This window comes from Acomys minous (assembly GCF_964271855.1).
Source record: "Acomys minous genome assembly, chromosome: 6".
Lineage (NCBI taxonomy): Eukaryota > Metazoa > Chordata > Mammalia > Rodentia > Muridae > Acomys > Acomys minous.
In genome coordinates this window covers 86,088,747-86,106,203 of record NC_140487.1, presented here as the reverse complement: position 1 = coordinate 86,106,203, position 17,457 = coordinate 86,088,747, and the positions used below count along the sequence as shown (strand labels likewise).

Sequence of the window (17,457 nt, the reverse complement as noted above, 5' to 3'; positions counted from 1 at the left end):
GTACTAAACCTGTAAGTGCTAGAATTACCGACAAATATCATTAGGCTTGGCTAAGAATTCACCTTCTGAGAACATTTATAGAGAAGATGGAGAGGATATACCTAACCACTCCCCAAAGCCAGAAGACAGGAGGCAGGGAAAGCTCCGCCCGTGGATGTGGGGAGGGGCGGAGGGAGGAAGGGGAGGAGTACCGGGCAGGCCACACCCCCAAGCAGGCCTCGCCGAAGACCTGCGGAACCCGAGAGGCACGCCGTGTGCAGCCCGGACAGTAAAGGGAAGGGCTCCCCTGCCGCCGGAAGGAGCGGTGCGCTTTTTGGTCTCCCGACTCAAGCGCTGAAGTCGCGAGTTGCAATGGAGAGTTCTGAGCCTGACCCTGCGGATGACACTTCCATGGACGCATTCCTGGAAAAGTTCCAAAGCCAGCCGTACCGCGGCGGCTTCCGCGAGGACAAGTGGGAGGAGGTGGGCGGTCCTGGGGCCTCCGCTGGGGTGGGAGCGTGGTCCTCGCGCCTTGGTCGCTGCCAAAGGACCAGCTGAGTGCCACAAACCATCGGCCTTGAGGTTTTGAGGGTCTAAGCTGTCAGTGCATTTAAGACCATAGGATTTGTCAGTCCTGTGCCTCAGCACCTCCTGATTCTGCCACCAGATCTGTTTCTTGAGTTCTCTGAGTTAGTTTCTTTACTTGTAAAGTTGCTTTACCTGTAGCACCGAGGTCACGAAAGGTTGGGGCAAAGATGAAAGGATACGGTGAAGGTGGTCAGGAACCGGTCGATCGCCCGGTTGAAGGCGATTACTACCACCCTCGGAGAGTGTTGGAAATCAGAATCCCACATTCCAGTTTTCCACTAGAGAAACGGTCCATATAGATCAGCCAATCATGAGGATTTGCACGTCATGATCCTGTGTCCTGGGACTGGATCTAAACAGTAGACAACACTAATTATATGATTTCTTCTTTTAAAATCTAGGAATTTGACAAGATCCCACTATTTATGAAGAAAGCACCATCAGAAATTGATCCCAAGGAGTTTCCTGACTTGGCTTGCCTCCAGTCGATTATTTTTGATGATGAGCGATCTCCAGAAGGTATCTCACGGCACTAGCATTTGCTTTGTGTCTTTGTCGAGTTGGTGGCTAACGTCTCACACTATTCACTCCTCACATTCTTCTTGGATACCTACTAAATGTACACAGTTTCAGGCCTCGAAGGTCAGACTCCAGTGAAAAGCCCAATTATCCCAAAGAATCAGGAAAGATGTGTGATTAGCGCCAGGCAGCAGACTACTGCTCTAGTGGGTGTGGTTGGAGCCCCATACTGCAGGACCAGGAGTGAGCTCACAGTGGGTCTGAATTTGAACTAAATCTTAGTAGAGTTGTAGGTTCTTATCAGAGGGAGGAGGGAAATTTTGCATTTCAATGAGTGAAACAAGGTAAGAAGAGTAGTATAATTTCCTCAAAAAATGTTTACAGTCCTTCAAAAACTAGTGTGTGTGTGTGTGTGTGTGTGTGTGTGTGTGTGTGTCTGGAAATTGAACCCATATGCTAGGCAAGTGAGCTATATTCCCCTTTTTAAAACTGAGAGGGAAGGAGCGAGGGAGGGGGGAGAGAGAGAGAGAGAGAGAGAGAGAGAGAGAGAGAGAGAGAGAGAGAGAGAGCGAGAGCGAGAGCGAACTTATGGAGGTCAGAGGATAGCTTTGTGAGGTGAGTTTTCTTTCACCTTTACCTATGATCCTCAGGTTGTCAAGCTTAGGGACAAGTACCTTTACCTGCCGAGCCATATCTCTAGACCATCTTTCATCCCCTCTTTTAAAACTAGCCCTCATAGCTAGGCAGTGGTTGCCCATGCCTTTAATCCTAGCACTTGAGAGGGGAGACAGGCAGATCCTCTGAGTTCAAGCCTGGTCTACAGAGTGAGGTCCAGGACAGCTAGAGTTACAAAGAGAAACCTTGTCTTAAAAAAAAAAAAAAAAAAAAAAAAGAGGGGAAAAAGAGCTTAGTAACATACCTCATAAAATTTTTGGAATTGGTTATAGCATTAAGCTCACATGATGTTGTCGCTCTATATTGATACCCACTTTATCATACCATTAGTTTGGATTTTTCTTTCTCTGTTGGTTCCTTCTCTTTCATTTATCACATGTGTGTTAGTTTGCTTTTTTGCTGTGCTAAAAGACTGACCAAAAGGAATGTGGGGGAAGAAAGAGTTTATTGTCATTTCTAGCTTGTAGTCTGTGAACTCAAGCAGGAGTTAAGAGGCACGAACACAGAGACTGTGGAGGGCTGCGCACTGGCTTGCTGCCCTTGCCTTGGTCAGCTTGCTTTTTATACAACCCGGGACCGCCTGCCCAGGAGTCATCCTGCCCACAGTGTGATGGGCCCTGTCATACCATTCAATCAAGAAAATGCCCAAGGCAGGCCAATCTGGTGGAAGCATTTTATTTGTTTGATTGATGAGGGCTCCCTCTTCCCAGATGCCACTAGCTTTGTGTCAAGGTGACAAAAACCTAACCTGCACAACATTACATTACTGCATGATAGAGATTTTTAGTGAGGTTTCCAAAAGGTATAAGGACGTGGTACTTACTTCCTCGTCTTTGCAGAGCAGGCCAAGACCTATAAAGATGAAGGCAATGACTACTTTAAAGAAAAAGACTATAAGAAGGCTGTGGCTTCGTACAGTGAAGGCCTAAAGAAGAGGTGTGTAGACCCTGATTTGAACGCTGTCCTGTACACCAACCGGGCAGCAGCGCAGTACTATCTCGGTAAGTGTATGTGTGTATATGGGTGTGCGTGTGCATGTGTGCGCGTGTGCATGCGGGAATGTGCAAGGGAGAGGTTAACCTCGGATGTCATTCTCAGGAGCCATCTGCCTTGTTTTGTGAGACAGAGCCTCTCATTGGCCTGGAACTTTCTGAGACAGTTAGGCTGGCTGGCCAGCAAGCCATCTGAGTCTGTTTGCCTTACTCCTCTCCTTGGCACTGGTGTTACAAGCATACGCCATCACAGCTAGCATTTTTATGAGGGCACTAGGGGTTGAATCGGGTCTTCATGCTGGCACAGCAAGCATTTTGCCAATTGAGCTATCTCCCCAGCCTGACTGTTATTTCTGAAGAATTTCCTTATATGGCTGAAGATAGATGTGTGTGTGTGTGTGTGTGTGTGTGTGTGTGTGTGTGTGTGTGTATGTGTGTATGTGTGTGTGTGTACAGTTGAGAGCACTTGTTGCTCTTCCGGAGAACCTGAAATTCAGGTCCCAGCACCCACATCAGGCTGCTCACAACTGCCTGCACACAGGCACACCCCCAGCTCCAGAAGTCTGATGCCCTCTTATGTCCATGAGCATCTAAGCACATGTACACACACACACACACACACACACACCTTAAAAAAAGAAAGAAGAAATTTATACCAGCTTAATCTTTTAATCTTGGAACTTGGGAGGTAAAGGCAGGGAGATCTAGGAAATTTCTTCTTCTTCTTCTTCTTCTTCTTCTTCTTCTTCTTCTTCTTCTTCTTCTTCTTCTTCTTCTTCTTCTTCTTCTTTTGTTTTTTGTTTTGGTTTTTCGAGACAGGGTTTCTCTGTGTAGCCTTGGCTGTCCTGGACTTGCTTTGTAGACCAGGTTGGCCTTGAACTCACATTGATCTGCCTGCCTCTGCCTCCCAAGTGCTGGGATTAAAGGAGAGCACTACCACACCCAGCCTTAAGGTGATACTTTATTTTGTGTACTGTTTTCTATTTTTGGAAACTGTGGCTGCTTGGTGCTCTCCAAACCAAATGGGAGAAGGGGGCTGAGGGCTGTATGCTTAGCTCTCTGTTACTGAGTCACCCCCGTGTTCCAGTCTAGATGCTGTGTTTTTGTGTCTGCCTAGAATGAACCTCTAGTCTCCCGCCAGGTTTGGGGGGCACTGGGTTCCAGCAACAGTGGAGGGTAAGGCGTCTGGGAATCTGACAGCCTTCCAGTGTGCCTCTGCTCCCATTGCAGAGGCCCCTGGTACCTGCGACACACAGGCCTGGGTGCTTTGTCCTTCTGTAGTGTGGCTTGGTTGCCCAGGGATTTTTCCTCTTTTTCTGTTTTCAAGCCTGTCCCTTTGCTTTTCATCTTTGAGAATGTATTCTGTGTTCTAAGTGCAGTGTCTGTAAATATCAGCTCCCTGGGAGACTGAGACAGGAGGATCCCAAGTTTGAGGTCAGCCTAGACAATTTAGAGGAACCATCTGTCAAACCTCAGTACCAGAGGGAAATTAATTCGGCTAACTTGCTTCTTCACCTCGATCTGTACACATTTTTCAAGTATTTTTGAGAATAATTTCTAGAAGAAAACTGTTGGTTCAAAATGTATGCTGATTTATTCTCTAATTTATCTGGATACGGAAAAGAACACCAGTTTCATGTTGGCCTTAGTTTCCCAGCCACTAGTGACACTGGGATCTTTTCACGTGCTTGCTAGCTGTTCCCGATTCTTCTGGATTGCCTGATGCTGTGACTCTTAGGACTGAGTGAGAATGACTGTTTTTCCAGAAGAATGTTCAGTTGGTATGACTTCTTGAAAACTGACCAAGAGATGTTGTTAATGCTGTGATATTTTGGAAACATTTTCATCTCAAGACTTATTCTTTATTTTTCTTAATGGCATCTTGCTAGGCAATTTTCGCTCTGCCCTCAGTGATGTGCTGGCTGCTAGGAAGCTAAAGCCGGGCCACATGAAAGCCATAATAAGAGGTGAGTTTCCATGAGCTGTGGGGTGGTCATCATTATGGAGAAGCTGGCATTCTGCACCAAAAGCTGACAATGAAAGCTTGGCCCCTGAGGTGCTGGGGACGGGAGGTCACCTTAGTCTGCAGTCTTGACTTGAAGTTCCTCCTTCCTCTCTGCACGCCTCAGAACGCTCTACCCTTTAAGCTGTTTGTAGGAAAATGATACACCTCATTTTAAATTAGTAAAGAGTAGCATTAATTAAGACACAGCACATTCTGATTTTCTCCCCAATTTAGCTGACTGAAAGGCAAGCTATTCAGATGCCCCGTTAAAAATAATTCAAAGATAAGTTGTGTGGGGCCTTTGCCAAGGACTCTGCTGCTGGGCTGTTCCCACGTTTTTTGTGTAATGGCCTGACCTTTGTAATAACGGTGCATTTATTACTCACCTTTTCTCTGGGCTTGGGGCGCTTTGCAGATGTTAATTTATTCATCATGTATTGAACCTCCCTACATTGCTGTGAGCTAGTTTAAAGGCCTCTTTTAATGCGGATGGGGGCTGGGAAGTAGCTCCTTGTCCCTCACCTACAGGACCGGAGGCCCTGAGTAAGGACTGGACGGCAGAGTACAGGCCTGAGGGATTGATTCGCTGTCAGCCTTACTGTACAGTAAGGGCAGCAGGGCATCTGCTCTTAGTGTCAGTTTGCTTGCTTCTGGATGACGACGTTAGAATCTTTTTGAAAAAGTACGTATTTATTTTGTGTGTGGAACATGCATGTGTGCAGGTACACATATGCCATGGTCTGTGTCTGGAGGTCAGAGGGACAGCCTTTAGGGGCAGTGTTCATCCTCGGGCAGGGAGTGGATTTAGGTCATTGGGCTTGGCAGCAAGGGCCTTTACCTCCTGAATCATGTAGAGACTTTGACAGTCAAGCCTATATAGTGAAGTTCTGATGTTTTAAATTTCTCTGAAAAGCCTAAAAGAGGCTGACTAGAGAAAAATGAACACGATCGCACCAAATCATTTTTTCAAGGTATGTAGCTTAATGGTTGGGTACTTCCTTAGCATGCACAGGGTGACTCAGATTTCATCCCAGAATGCAAGCACACCCCCAAACCAGTCAGGCAAAAAACAAAATGGGGGGAGCTTCAACAGATGGCTATATAAAAAAGAATGCTTGGAGGAGACCCAGTATTTGGCTTTGGTGTTGATTGATGGCTGAGGAAATTCTGCTTTATAGTAAATATCATCTGAGGGCTGGAGAGATGGTTCAGCAGTTAAGGGAACATTCTGCTCTTGCAGAGGATGCGAGTTCAGTTCCCAGGGGCTCTCTACTGCCTAAGCCTCCGGCTCCAGGGCTAGCCAACATTCAGGCAGGCACTTTTGTACACACATACATACATATATGCGTGCACGCATGCACACACATAATTAAAAATAAATAAACACACATCATTTGAGATAGGCTTTATTCTCCCATTTGTAGACGAGGAACGTGAAGGTCAGACATGGCCTTTGTCCAGGGTCCAGCAGGTGAATGACAGCCATTTTATAGCCCGACTCTGTTTGACTCCAGAGCCTGTGTTCATGACGAGCTGTTGCATTTTAGTGCCCTTTATGCCAGGAAGACTTAGACGTTCTGAACTAAACAGGACGAGAGTGACTGCTCATCTACAGGACACAGACCGTTTCCTTGTCTAGGAACAGAACCACAACGCCACGTCCCATCCCCCTCTGGGGCTGGCTGGTGGCCGGTGGGGAAGGGAGGCTTGCTCACGGGCCCAGCCCAGTAGGCTCATGCCAAACAGCAGATTTCTAAAAGGATCTTTTTTTTTTTTTTTTTTTTTTTGGTTTTTCGAGACAGGGTTTTTCTGTGTAGCCTTGGCCATCCTGGACTCACTTTGTAGACCAGGCTGGCCTCGAACTCACAGTGATCCGCCCGCACCCCTTGCACTCAGTCCACACCACCAGGGTGACACACTGGTGTACGTGGCTCTTCACTTGACAGCCCGCTCAGGAATGTGAGTTCTGCACATGCTGTTCCTAGATCCTCAGGACTCTGGTTTCTGCAGGTGCCCTGTGCCATCTTGAACTGAAACACTTTGCTGAGGCTGTGAATTGGTGTGACGAGGGGCTACAAATTGATGCCAAAGAGAAGAAACTTCTAGAAATGAGGGCAAAAGCGGACAAGCTGAAGGTTGGTAACTGTCTACGGACAGTTTGCATGTGCTAGGTTGTGTCTCAAGCCGTTGTGGGAGTGCACGGTGTGCATGCATGCTGGCAGTCTGTAGCAGTGGTAGCTGGCTTTGTCCTGCCAAGAGCCGAGTGTAAGTGGGGAATCCCACAGGCAGTCTGCTGCTGAGAGAGCTGGTGGCCGGGCCAGTCTCTTAGTGACTGAGTGGACGGTTACTGAGCGGCTCAATGACTTTGAGGGAGAAGAACATTCCAGACAGCCCTAGAGAGGTACTCAGCAGATCTGTGTTTGTAGTCTACTTTTGCCACTGCTGAAATGCCTTGGACAAATTCCTGACATTTCTTGGTCCCAGCTTTGAAAATGGAGAGTCCACTGTATACCTCGGATGTTTTTATGACAGTGAAGTGAGCTGAGCAGGTTTTCACATTATCAAGAGCCCAAGACATTTGCCCTCTTCCCTTGGTAGCAGATGTTGGCAGATTTCTATCACCCATGAGCCTGAGGGTGAAAGCAGGAGCTGGCGGTGGACGGACCGGGGTGGGGGTGAGGTGGGAACATGTGAAGTCTGTTTCGGCCAGCCCAGGTAGAATGGTGGTATTTAAACAACTTGGGGTCCCTGTGCAGTACGTCTCTGCTCCGCTGGGCCTCCTGAATGGAGATGTCCTTTTCCTTTATTGGTTCACTTGTCTCCTCATCGGCCTGAGCCACCTTGGGGGCGGAGTCAGCTGCCCGCACCCCTTGCACTCAGTCCACACCACCAGGGTGACACACTGGTGTACGTGGCTCTTCACTTGACAGCCCGCTCAGGAATGTGAGTTCCTTGGGTATGAGAAGGAAGGTTTTGGGTTCTGCTGACACTGGGCCTGACCCCTCGGGGCATGCTTTGCAGCATGTTTACTGAGCCAGTGTCTGGCAGTCCCTGAGCAGGAACATGCTGTGTAGAAACTGCATGTAGTCCTCCAGGCTGGGGTATGGGTGAGTAAGAGTTGCCTGGAGCTGTTAGCATCTGAATTTTATTTTCAGAGGATGGAAGAGAGGGATGTGAGGAAAGCAAAACTGAAGGAAAAGAAGGAACAAAGTCAGAATGAGGCTCTGCTCCAGGCCGTCAAGGTGAGTTCTCAAGCCTCGGCTGAGTGAAGCCTAGCGGGACCTTTCTCGGGTGCTTTGCCCTCACGGCTGTGCTTACCCAGGCTGTGGGGTCAGAGCACCACACTTTCACTTAACTCTGTCCCTGCCTGTGCTGGTCTCGGCAGCATACTGGGCGTGTGCTCTGGACCCTCTGATTCTATCTCCACAGCAGCCATCTGGGGAAGGCCTTCCTGTTCCTGCTTTACAAAGCTTAGATTGAAAACAACTGATGCAGCTCACGGTGTCAGCACCGGGGCCTTGCTCATTGCTTTAACTCACAGTACAGCTAGTTTCATCTGTGTTACTTAAGTTAGGCACCCATTTCACTTATTAACTTTGAGAACTTAACACTGCTGAAGTAGACCTCGCTTGTCTCCCCTAACAGGCAATCTGTTAACACATAATGAATTAAATATGGGGCGGGAGAGATGGCTCAGTGGTTAAGAGCACTGGCTGCTCCTCCAGAGAACCCGGGTTCATACCCAGCACCCACATAGCAGCTCACAACTATCTGTAATTCCAGTTCCAGGGGATCTAGCCCTCTCACACGGACATACACGCAGGCAAAACATCACAGAAATGTAAGTCTTTTAAAAAACACTAGGAAGACTGGTAGATGGATGTGGTGGCACGTGTCTGCAGTTTCAGTACTTAAGACGCAGAAGCAGGAAGATGGTGAATTTGAAGCCAATTTCAAATAATCGTGCAACTCTTGTTTCAAAAACACAACAAACAAAAAATCCAACCCAACAAACCGAATAGAACAATATGCTCCAGGATTTTAATTTGATGTTTATTAAGAGAGGATTTGGCCATTTTCTTGAATAAGATACCCAGATATATATTTTCCTACATACTTTTTTCTTTTTTCTTTCTTTTTTTTTTTTTTTGCTTGAATGTTTTGTGTATGTGCACCACTCTTAACCACTGGACCACCTCTCTAGCCCCACATACAGATGTTTTAGAAAATGTGTTTGTTTCCTGTAGTTAAGCCCTGGGCCTTGGACTACAGTACACACTACAGTCGTTCTCAATTTACATAATGCTGCCTTAGTGAGGGTCTCTCTTGCTGTAATGAAACACCATGGCCAAAAGCAAGTTGGGGAGGGAAGGGTTTATTTGGATTACACTTCCATGTAACTACTGTTCATCATCCAAGGAAGTCAGGATAGGAACTCAAGCAGGGCAGGAACCTGGAGGCAGGAGCTGATGCAGAGGCCATGGAGGGTGCTGCTTACTGGCTTGCTCCTCATGGCTTGCTCAGCCTTTCTTACAGAAACAAGGACCACCAGCCCAGGGATGGCACCACCTACAAAGGGCTGGGTCCTCCCCCGTCAGTCACTAATTAAGAAAATGCCTTAGAGTTGGATTTTTTTTTGTTTTATTAATTTATTCATATTACATCTCAATTGTTATCCCATCCCTTGTATCCTCCCATTCCTCCTTACAGCTGGATCTTACGGAAGCATTTTCTCAACTGAGATTCCCTCCTTTGAGATAGCCCTGGCTTGTGTCAAGTTGGCATAAAACTAGGCAGCACAAATACAGTGTTTTCCTGTGGTTTAAGGCATCAGCCATAGATAACTGACATTGTGTCAGCTCTCCTTGTTTGTGTTTGGCTGCCCATAGGCAGTGGTAGAAGGGACTAATGTCAGCAGGTTGCTTGGCCTGCAGCACCTGGGAGCAGGTGACAGGAGAGTCACTTTGGGTTATGTGGGACTGTCTCAAAAAGAGAAGAAAAGTTTTGCTAACTCCTCCTTCAGGGGATGTTGTCAAAACCAGTTTGGTCTCCCTGACTGTGCTAACCTTAGAAACCTTGGCACACAGAAGAGGTGTTCCCACTGGAGACCCTTAATGGGTCTTCACCTGTATTCCTGTACCTGGCTCATGCCTGCCCCGTTCTGTGCCTTTGCACGTGCTAGTCCTTGGGGTGGGCTGCCTTGTGCATTCTCTGCCTCCCAAAGCCACTGTTCAAGGCCAGCACTTCTCAGACACCACAGCTACTGCCTGCTGGTCCTTGGCTCCACCTCCTCCCTTCTGCTGTAATTGTCCCATAGCCGCTCCCGAGGGCGGAGGGCCATGTCCAGCTCCTCTTTTGATGCAGGGCCAAGCACACAACAGATGCCCAGTGAAAGTAGTTAAACAACTAGCGCCTACTGTGTGCCAGCCACCGGGGTAGTTAAAATGATCGTGTGTGGAGCAGGCCCTCAAGAAGCTCATATGGTTGGGGCTTATTTCAGTGACAAGTGTGCATCTTCCTAGGTGATAAGGTTTGTGAGAGTGTGTGTTTCTGTCCCAATCCAGGCTAGGAACATCAGACTCGTCTCTGAAGTGGTCAGTGAGAATGGAGAGTCAGCCTCAAACGGTCCAGCTGAGATCCTCCTGAACGGGCTCAGCTCCGAGAACCCCTGCGGAGCCAGGCTAAGTTTAGATGACCAGGGCAGGCTGAGCTGGCCTGTTCTGTTCCTGTACCCGGAGTATGCGCAGTCTGACTTCATCTCTGCCTTTCACGAGGACTCCAGGTATGTTTGCCCCGACAGCCCTCCACTGCAGCTGCGGTGGTCCTGCTCTCTCTTCAGGAGAGACAAATGGGCTTTTGGCTGAGTAGGAAAGAGTAATTTAGAGGTGGTCCCCTAGCATGCTGACGGGCTTCTCTATCGATGGCCTGTTCACTAGCTGGCAACACAGGTCTTGCCTCATCACTGTCTGGGTGGTTCATCTTAGGTAGTTCATGTGCATGTGTTTATTAAAAATATATAGATTGTACCATTTAACTTGTGGTTTCAAAGGGTCAATGCTTAGAAAGACTATGTCGTAGACAGGTGATACACCTTCGTGTTTTGGCACTGTTGTCAAAGTGGGTTAAGCCTGAATGCCATGGTCTGTCTCTGAGTTGGCCCTCAGGGGCTGATGTGGGAATGTGGATGGAACACTGATACCCAGCAAGTGCATCTGCCTCCGTAGGTTTATTGACCATCTGATGGCCATGTTTAGCGAAGCACCCTCCTGGGACTCAGAGCAAAAGTACCACCCTGATAATTTGGAGGTAAGAAAAGTTTATTTCATTCCTGTAATGGCTATTGGGAGGGCATATACAGAAACTGAGTGTTTTTTAAAAATTGTGTGTAGGGGATTTGCCAGAGCACATGTGGCAGCTACTGGAGAACTTCTGGGCATTGGTCTTCTCCTCTGGAGGTTCTGAGGATTGAACTCGGGGCATCAGGCTTGTCCAGCAAGAGCTTTTACATGCTAACCCATCTCACTGACCCTTGATTACATGTTTTTGGTTTTTTGTTTCGTTTTGGTTTTTGGTAAAAGATACATAATATGTCTTTTACCATTTTGGGCCTGCAGTTGAGTGACGTCATCAAGCTCATTCTCACTGTTGTATGCCCGTTACCACTACCCTTCTCCATAGCTGCCCATCTGCCGAAACTGAAACTCCGCACTCATCAAACAGAAACGTCCTCCACCCTGCCCTTGGCTCTTCTGCTTCCTGTCTCTATGAATGTGACCACTCTCAGACTGCATCCAAACAGATTATACGGTGCCAGGCTTATTTCACTTAGCACAGTGTCAAGGTTCAGCCATGGTCTAGAGTGATTCATGTTGAAGCATATGAGACTTCCTTTGTAAGACTGGATAATAATGTGCCATTGTTAGGCGTTTTTGAAATAGAACATAACCAGAGTTTACTGAGTAATGACTTGTTTCCTGAATACTTGAGAGTGAGACACAATTGATTTCCAGCAACCTTGAATTACTTTCATACATGTTTCTAAAGGCAAGACATTCTTCATAATCTCAAAAAAGCCGACAAGGCCGGGAAACTAGCACTGATTGATGACTTCAGCTGTATCCTTGGGCTCCACTCAGGTCCAACAGATTGTCCCAGGAAGATTCCTTTTGTTCCAGGAGCACATAGCTTGTTGATTATGTCCGTTACTGTCCCCACCCTGACCCCTGCAGAGATACCATGTTGCCTGTGACTGGATTTGGATTTTGTATGTTTGGCTGGGCTGTCACTCTGACCTATCAGGTGGGCTCTATCTCCCACACAGGGCAAAAACAGTGGCACTGGCCTATAATCCCAGCCACTTAGGAAGCTGAAGCAGGAGTCCAACCTGGACTAACAAGCAGTCTAAGGCTAGCCTGGATAACTTAGTGACTTAACTTTTTTTTTTTAATTAAAAAAAAGACTGCTATAGCTCAGTGGTTGAGCACTTGTCTAGCATGTGTGAACCCTGGGCCTTGTCTTTGGTGCTGCAAATAGCAACAGAAAACAATACTGAGGCACTCTCTGCCATAACTGGTGGTCATCCTTCAGCTATTGGAAGTCTGATAATATCTCATCATTTGCTTTTCCCCACACATGTGGATATTGTTTTTTTTTTTTTTTAAGATTTATTATGTATACATGGCTCTGCCTGTTTATGCACCTGCAGACCACAGGAGGGCGTCAGATCACATTTAGATGGTTGTGAGCCACCATGTGGTTCCTGGGAATTGAACTCAAGACCTCTGTAAGAGCAGCCAGTGCTCTTAACCTCTGAGCCATCTCTCCAGCCCGTGGATATTGTTTTCACTCCTCTTGGGCTCCAGCTTGCTGCCCTAGGGCAGCTGGCTCCCAAAAAGCCCTTCTCTTCCTGCTCAGGCTGGCTGGCTCCTGGCGTGAGTGTCCCCTCTCCTGGTTGAGTGTCCATGTGCCTCCTGTGAGATGTACTCACCCTACTTGGGCTTTGGTGCCGGGCACATACACCCTTCCCACCTGCTCTGGCTTTTCCTTTGCTTTGGGTCACTGGCTTTCTCTCCCTGCCTCTATGGCCCTGGGACTAAATTGAAGGCTGTACAGGCCTGGGTTTGAGCTTTGGTGCCTCTTCACTGCCTGAGTGACATGAGGAGATAGTCCCCTTCCCTGACCTTGGAGAGCACAGCTGGTTGTAAGCCTTCTGGGTAGCAGGGTGGGGGCCGACCTGAGCATCTTAGCCTGCAGCCATGTGGAGGAGGCAGGCATTCCGTAAGTAGCAGTTGCTATTCCAACTTTTCCTCAGAAGGGCTGCAGCATGCGTAGGACTGCCTAAGCCTGGGTTTGTCTCTGATTCTCTTCCTGGTTAATCTTGCAGGTCTACTTTGAGGATGATGACAGGGCAGAACTATACCAAGTGTCCCCCTGGAGCACCCTGCTGCAGGTGCTGCAGCACCCCAGGTGAGCACTGCCATGGGATGATGAGAAAATGCGCAGGCCCCTTCCCAGAGTCTGTCAGATCCCCTGCTCACTGACACAGCCATTGCAGCCAGGGGGACTGAACCAGCCTGCCCCATTAGGCCACGCCCTGGCCAAGGAGGCTAAAGAACAGTGACAGCCCAGGCCAGGGAAGTGAGTGGCCTGGGCTAAGAATGGAAGAGCGGCTTGGCTTTTGCAGCTGAAGGCAGCTGGGGTAGCTTCTGTTTTCTGATTGCACTTGTCTCCTGACACTGTTACATGGAAAGGGCATTGCAGACACTCTGGTTCCCTAGCCGTGTGACCCTGAGCACATTCTGCCTCTTTGGGGCTCCCTTCGCCTACGGAATGGGTTCTGTTTCTAGGGTACTTTCCAGTCAGGATGCAGGCAGAAGTCAGAGTGCCCTTGTAGATGTTGCAGCCTGCCGAGGGAGGATGTCTTGTTATCAGCAGTGGCAGCCAGCAGGGTCCCTCAGCAGCCTCTCAGCACTTCTGTAGGTGCCCTGAGGGAATCAACTAGTTCACTCTTGGAATTAACAAGGTCACTATTATTCTCCAGCTTGGAGCAAAGTGAAGAAGAGTAAGGCAAAGGGTTTTTGCATTTAGAGTAAAAGCCAGTTGTGTTGGGGAAAGGAATTGCTGGGTGTGGTGAACAGGGAGGCTGGTGAGCTGAGTTGGCACCATTCATGAGGCAGAGGCTTGACTGTCCTGCTAAGGAACACGAGTTTGTCCAGGGTGGTGAATGGAGCCGCAGAAGCAAGTTCAAGGAACGATGTGCAGATCTGATTGTCCTCTTGGGTGGTGAGGCCCATGATGGGAGAGGCTGTCTAGGAGGGAGGCTCTGGGCGATAGGAGAGGCTGGCCAGGAGGGAGGCTCTGGGCGATGGAAGAGGCTGGCCAGGAGGGAGGCTCCGGGCGGATGGGAGAGGCTGGCCAAGAGGGAGGCTCCCGGAGATGGGTGAGGCTGGCCAGGAGGGAGGCTCCGGGCAGATAGGAGAGGCTGGCCAAGAGGGAGGCTCCCAGTGATGAGAGAGGCTGGCCAGGAGGGGGGCTCTGGGTAGATGGGAGAGGCTGGCTAGGAGGGAGGCTCTGGGCAGATGGAAGAGGCTGGCCAGGAGGGAGGCTCTGGGCAGATGGAAGAGGCTGGCCAGGAGGGAGGCTCTGGGCGGATGGAAGAGGCTGGCCAGGAGGGAGGCTCTGGACGATGGGAAGGGCGTTGACCTGGAAGGTGTCCAGAAGCCCCCAGTGTGCCTGCTTTGGCTTGAAGGATGTGCAGGGGCATCTCAAGGCCCGGTCAGGGTTCCTTTCATGTTTCTGTGCTCCCAAATTGTTTCTCTTATGATAGTTAGGAACATATTCTCAGTAATTCATTATCCAGATTGTTAATAAAATTACCCAGGGTTTTTTAAAGGCCTGAGGATCACTGTATGTATGTAAAATAAAGCAGGCTGACTCATGGGGAATGACACTTCCACATGCTCAGAAATGCAAAGGCTACTGCCTGCAAGTGATTACTTTTAGGTTCTGACAACTAAGAGACTGTTGAGAACTGGCTCTGGCCACCTTCAGACCCTGAGCTGAGTGAGGACAAGAACTAGGGCCACTGTGTAATTAATGCCAGCTCCCCTAGGCCTGGGAGGCTGAGGCCTTGCCCCCCTCTCCAAACTTCCTCCAATAGTTTCATATTCTAGCAATAGCAGACAGTCTGGTTACCTGTGCTGTGCACTGGAAACTTCCCCAAAGTAAAGCCAAGTTCAGACACAGCATTTTCCAGGAAGCCCTTCCTGTCCCCTCCATATGCCTTCTGGTCCTAAGGGTGTGCACTTCGTGTATCCTTTGTAGCCCTCCCCTAGGGATGAACTTGGGAGCAAGAACATGCTTGTGGGGTTTGTCTTGTGTTTGAGACTGTTAAACAGGGCATCGTGGAGCCCTGGCTGTTCTTGAATGTGGTATGTAGTTAAGAATGACCTTGAACCCCCTGTTCTCCCACCTCTCCAATGCTGGGATTCCGTGCATGGACTGCCACACCCAGTAGTAGTGTTTTTTTGTTTGTTTTGAGACAGGATCTCTACATATCCCTGGCTATCCCTATGTAGACGAGGCTGGCTCCCAACTCACAGAGATTCACCTGCCTCAGCCTTCTGAGTGCTGGGATTAAAGGCATGAATCATTATGTCCAGGTTTTTTTGTTTTGAGTATGCCTTTTAACATTTATTGGGCTAGGAGGAACTACACTCATGCCATGGCATATGTGTGGAGGCCAGAGGCAACTGTGGGAGTTGGTTCTCTTTTCCACTGTTTGAGTCCCAGGCACAGCAGCAACTTTATCCACTAAACCATCTCACTGGTTCACGTGTTTATACTTTAATCTTGTTTCTTAACACAGGGCCTTGTTATTAATCCTGGAGTCAGTTTATACCTCAGGAAGCCAGGCTTGGCCTCCCATTCTCAAGAAACCAATTAAAAAAGCAAAGTTATAGGAGTTAAAGGTGTGTGTGTGTTTGTGTGTGTCTGTTGTGTGTGTGTGTGATAGAAGAGGAGGAAGAGGGAGGAGGAGGAGAGAGAGAGAGAGAGAGAGAGAGAGAGAGAGAGAGAATGTATTTAGTGTGACCACAAGGACAACAGGTGGGGCCAAACCTGGCTAGTTGGGGTACAGGCTGTAACGTCAGTAAAAGCCGGGCTTACCCAGCCACTCACAGGATATGGACTGAAGGAACTGGTAGCTTTGTGGTCTTCTTTCATGTGTAGCCCATGTGTGCCTGATGCCAGAAGGCCGATCTAGAGGTTGTGGCTCAGTTGTAAGGGGCTTGGGGGGTGGAGGGGGAAGGGAGGGAAAGACTATCATGCTGTCCCCAAGAAATATGCTAGGTTCTATTTTAATGTTCATTTCCATCCAAAGGTTGACCTTGAATGTGGCTGGGAAGTCCAGGAATAATGGGGATTGTAATGCAGGTAACGCTTTGCTGTTCTCCCTGCAGATTCTCTGTGAAAGCCCTCACGCCGGCATTCCTGGTCTGTGTAGGCTCCTCTCCTTTCTGTAAGAATTACCTTCAGGGGAAAACCGTGCACAGGTAATTTGGGAGCCATACCCTGGGCTCTCAACTTCCTCTGTCTGGACTCTACACATTTGGATCAGCCAGGCAGGCCTAGAGTCCAGCACTCTATCCCCAGGGACAGTGGCTCCTAGCTGGGGGAGAAGCTACTGGCTTCCTTGAACCTCAGCCTGTCAGGCTGAGTCCTGAGCTCCAGCTGGGCCCCACCCTCCTCAGAGTCACAGCTCCGCTCTGCTCAGAACGCCCCTGAAGTCTGTCTCTGAAGGAAGCATCCTCCACAGTCACCAGAAGAGCTGGTCTTGGTAACTCCCTGGCCTATATCTTAGGACTATCTTAGGATGCAGCAACAGTCTTAGCCTCTGACGTCAGGCACATGCAGAAGGCACTCCTCCAAGGCAGTAAGCCAGCCCTGCACAGTACTCTAAGGCCTTCGGGCTGAGAGACCGGCTGGTTATTTCACCAGCATGGAAGAGAGCTGTAAGGGATGCTGTGGATGCCACAAAGTGAATGGAGCCACGGAGCCACATCTGTTACTGTGTTAAGGACTGAACAAACTGGGATCCTCAGGACTACTCTGATGTCTGCTGGTTTCCCTGACCTCCCTGTGTGAGAACTTCAGCAGACCTGATTGAGCCCGAGTGCTTCCCCAGTTCCTCGGCTTGAGTTACTCTCCTGCCTCAGACCACTGTGTCTGGCTAGGGTTTCATACCTTGTGCTTATCCTCTGCGTCTCAGAGACTTTGTGTGCTCTTACCTGTGGCTTCCGGCAGTGCCAGCCCCATCTCCCAGGGGGAGCATACTTCTCAGGGCCCATGCAAGGGCTGTGAGATGTGACTTGTGCCACAGCTGACAAGCTTGAGGAGCCAATGCGCAGTGGGTTGCAAGTAGGCTTGTGTTCTTCTCTCTCCGATGCGAGGCCTCATTTCTCCATTAGATGCATCGCCTTCAGCCTGGGTGTCTGAGTGACGCTCACAGTAGCTGGCCTGAAGCCACCGTTTGTAACATGGACGGCAAATGTTTTCTTATACTAAACACTGAGGTTTGGGAGTTGTTTGTTACTATAACAAAACTGACTAATACATCATTAAACTGAAACCAGTCTTCAGATGGGCTAACTTGGGATCTTCTGTTGTATGTGTCCTTTTTTCTGGAAGAGAAATTGTCTG

At 48.8% G+C, this 17,457-nt stretch overlaps 1 protein-coding gene across 1 annotated transcript; it reads left to right on the top strand.

Annotated features, from left to right (window-relative positions):
- The first annotated feature begins 234 nt into the window (after positions 1-234).
- On the top strand, positions 235-17,413 carry TTC4 (tetratricopeptide repeat domain 4). The gene is made up of 10 exons (XM_084787047.1): positions 235-462; positions 969-1,086; positions 2,601-2,762; positions 4,643-4,720; positions 6,769-6,893; positions 7,914-8,000; positions 10,323-10,540; positions 10,983-11,064; positions 13,142-13,224; positions 16,218-17,413. Exons 1-10 carry the CDS (start codon positions 352-354, stop codon positions 16,312-16,314), a joined length of 1,161 nt encoding a protein of 386 aa, XP_084643173.1. The 5' UTR covers positions 235-351; the 3' UTR covers positions 16,315-17,413.
- Positions 17,414-17,457: the final 44 nt, after the last annotated feature.

Coding starts and splice junctions, on each gene's coding strand:
- TTC4 (XM_084787047.1), top strand. CDS start 352: ATGGAGAGTTCTGAGCCTGACCCTGCGGATGACACTTCCATGGACGCA. Junction 4,721..6,768: donor CATGAAAGCCATAATAAGAG/GTGAGTTTCCAT, acceptor TGGTTTCTGCAG/GTGCCCTGTGCCATCTTGAA. Junction 13,225..16,217: donor CAGGTGCTGCAGCACCCCAG/GTGAGCACTGCC, acceptor TTCTCCCTGCAG/ATTCTCTGTGAAAGCCCTCA.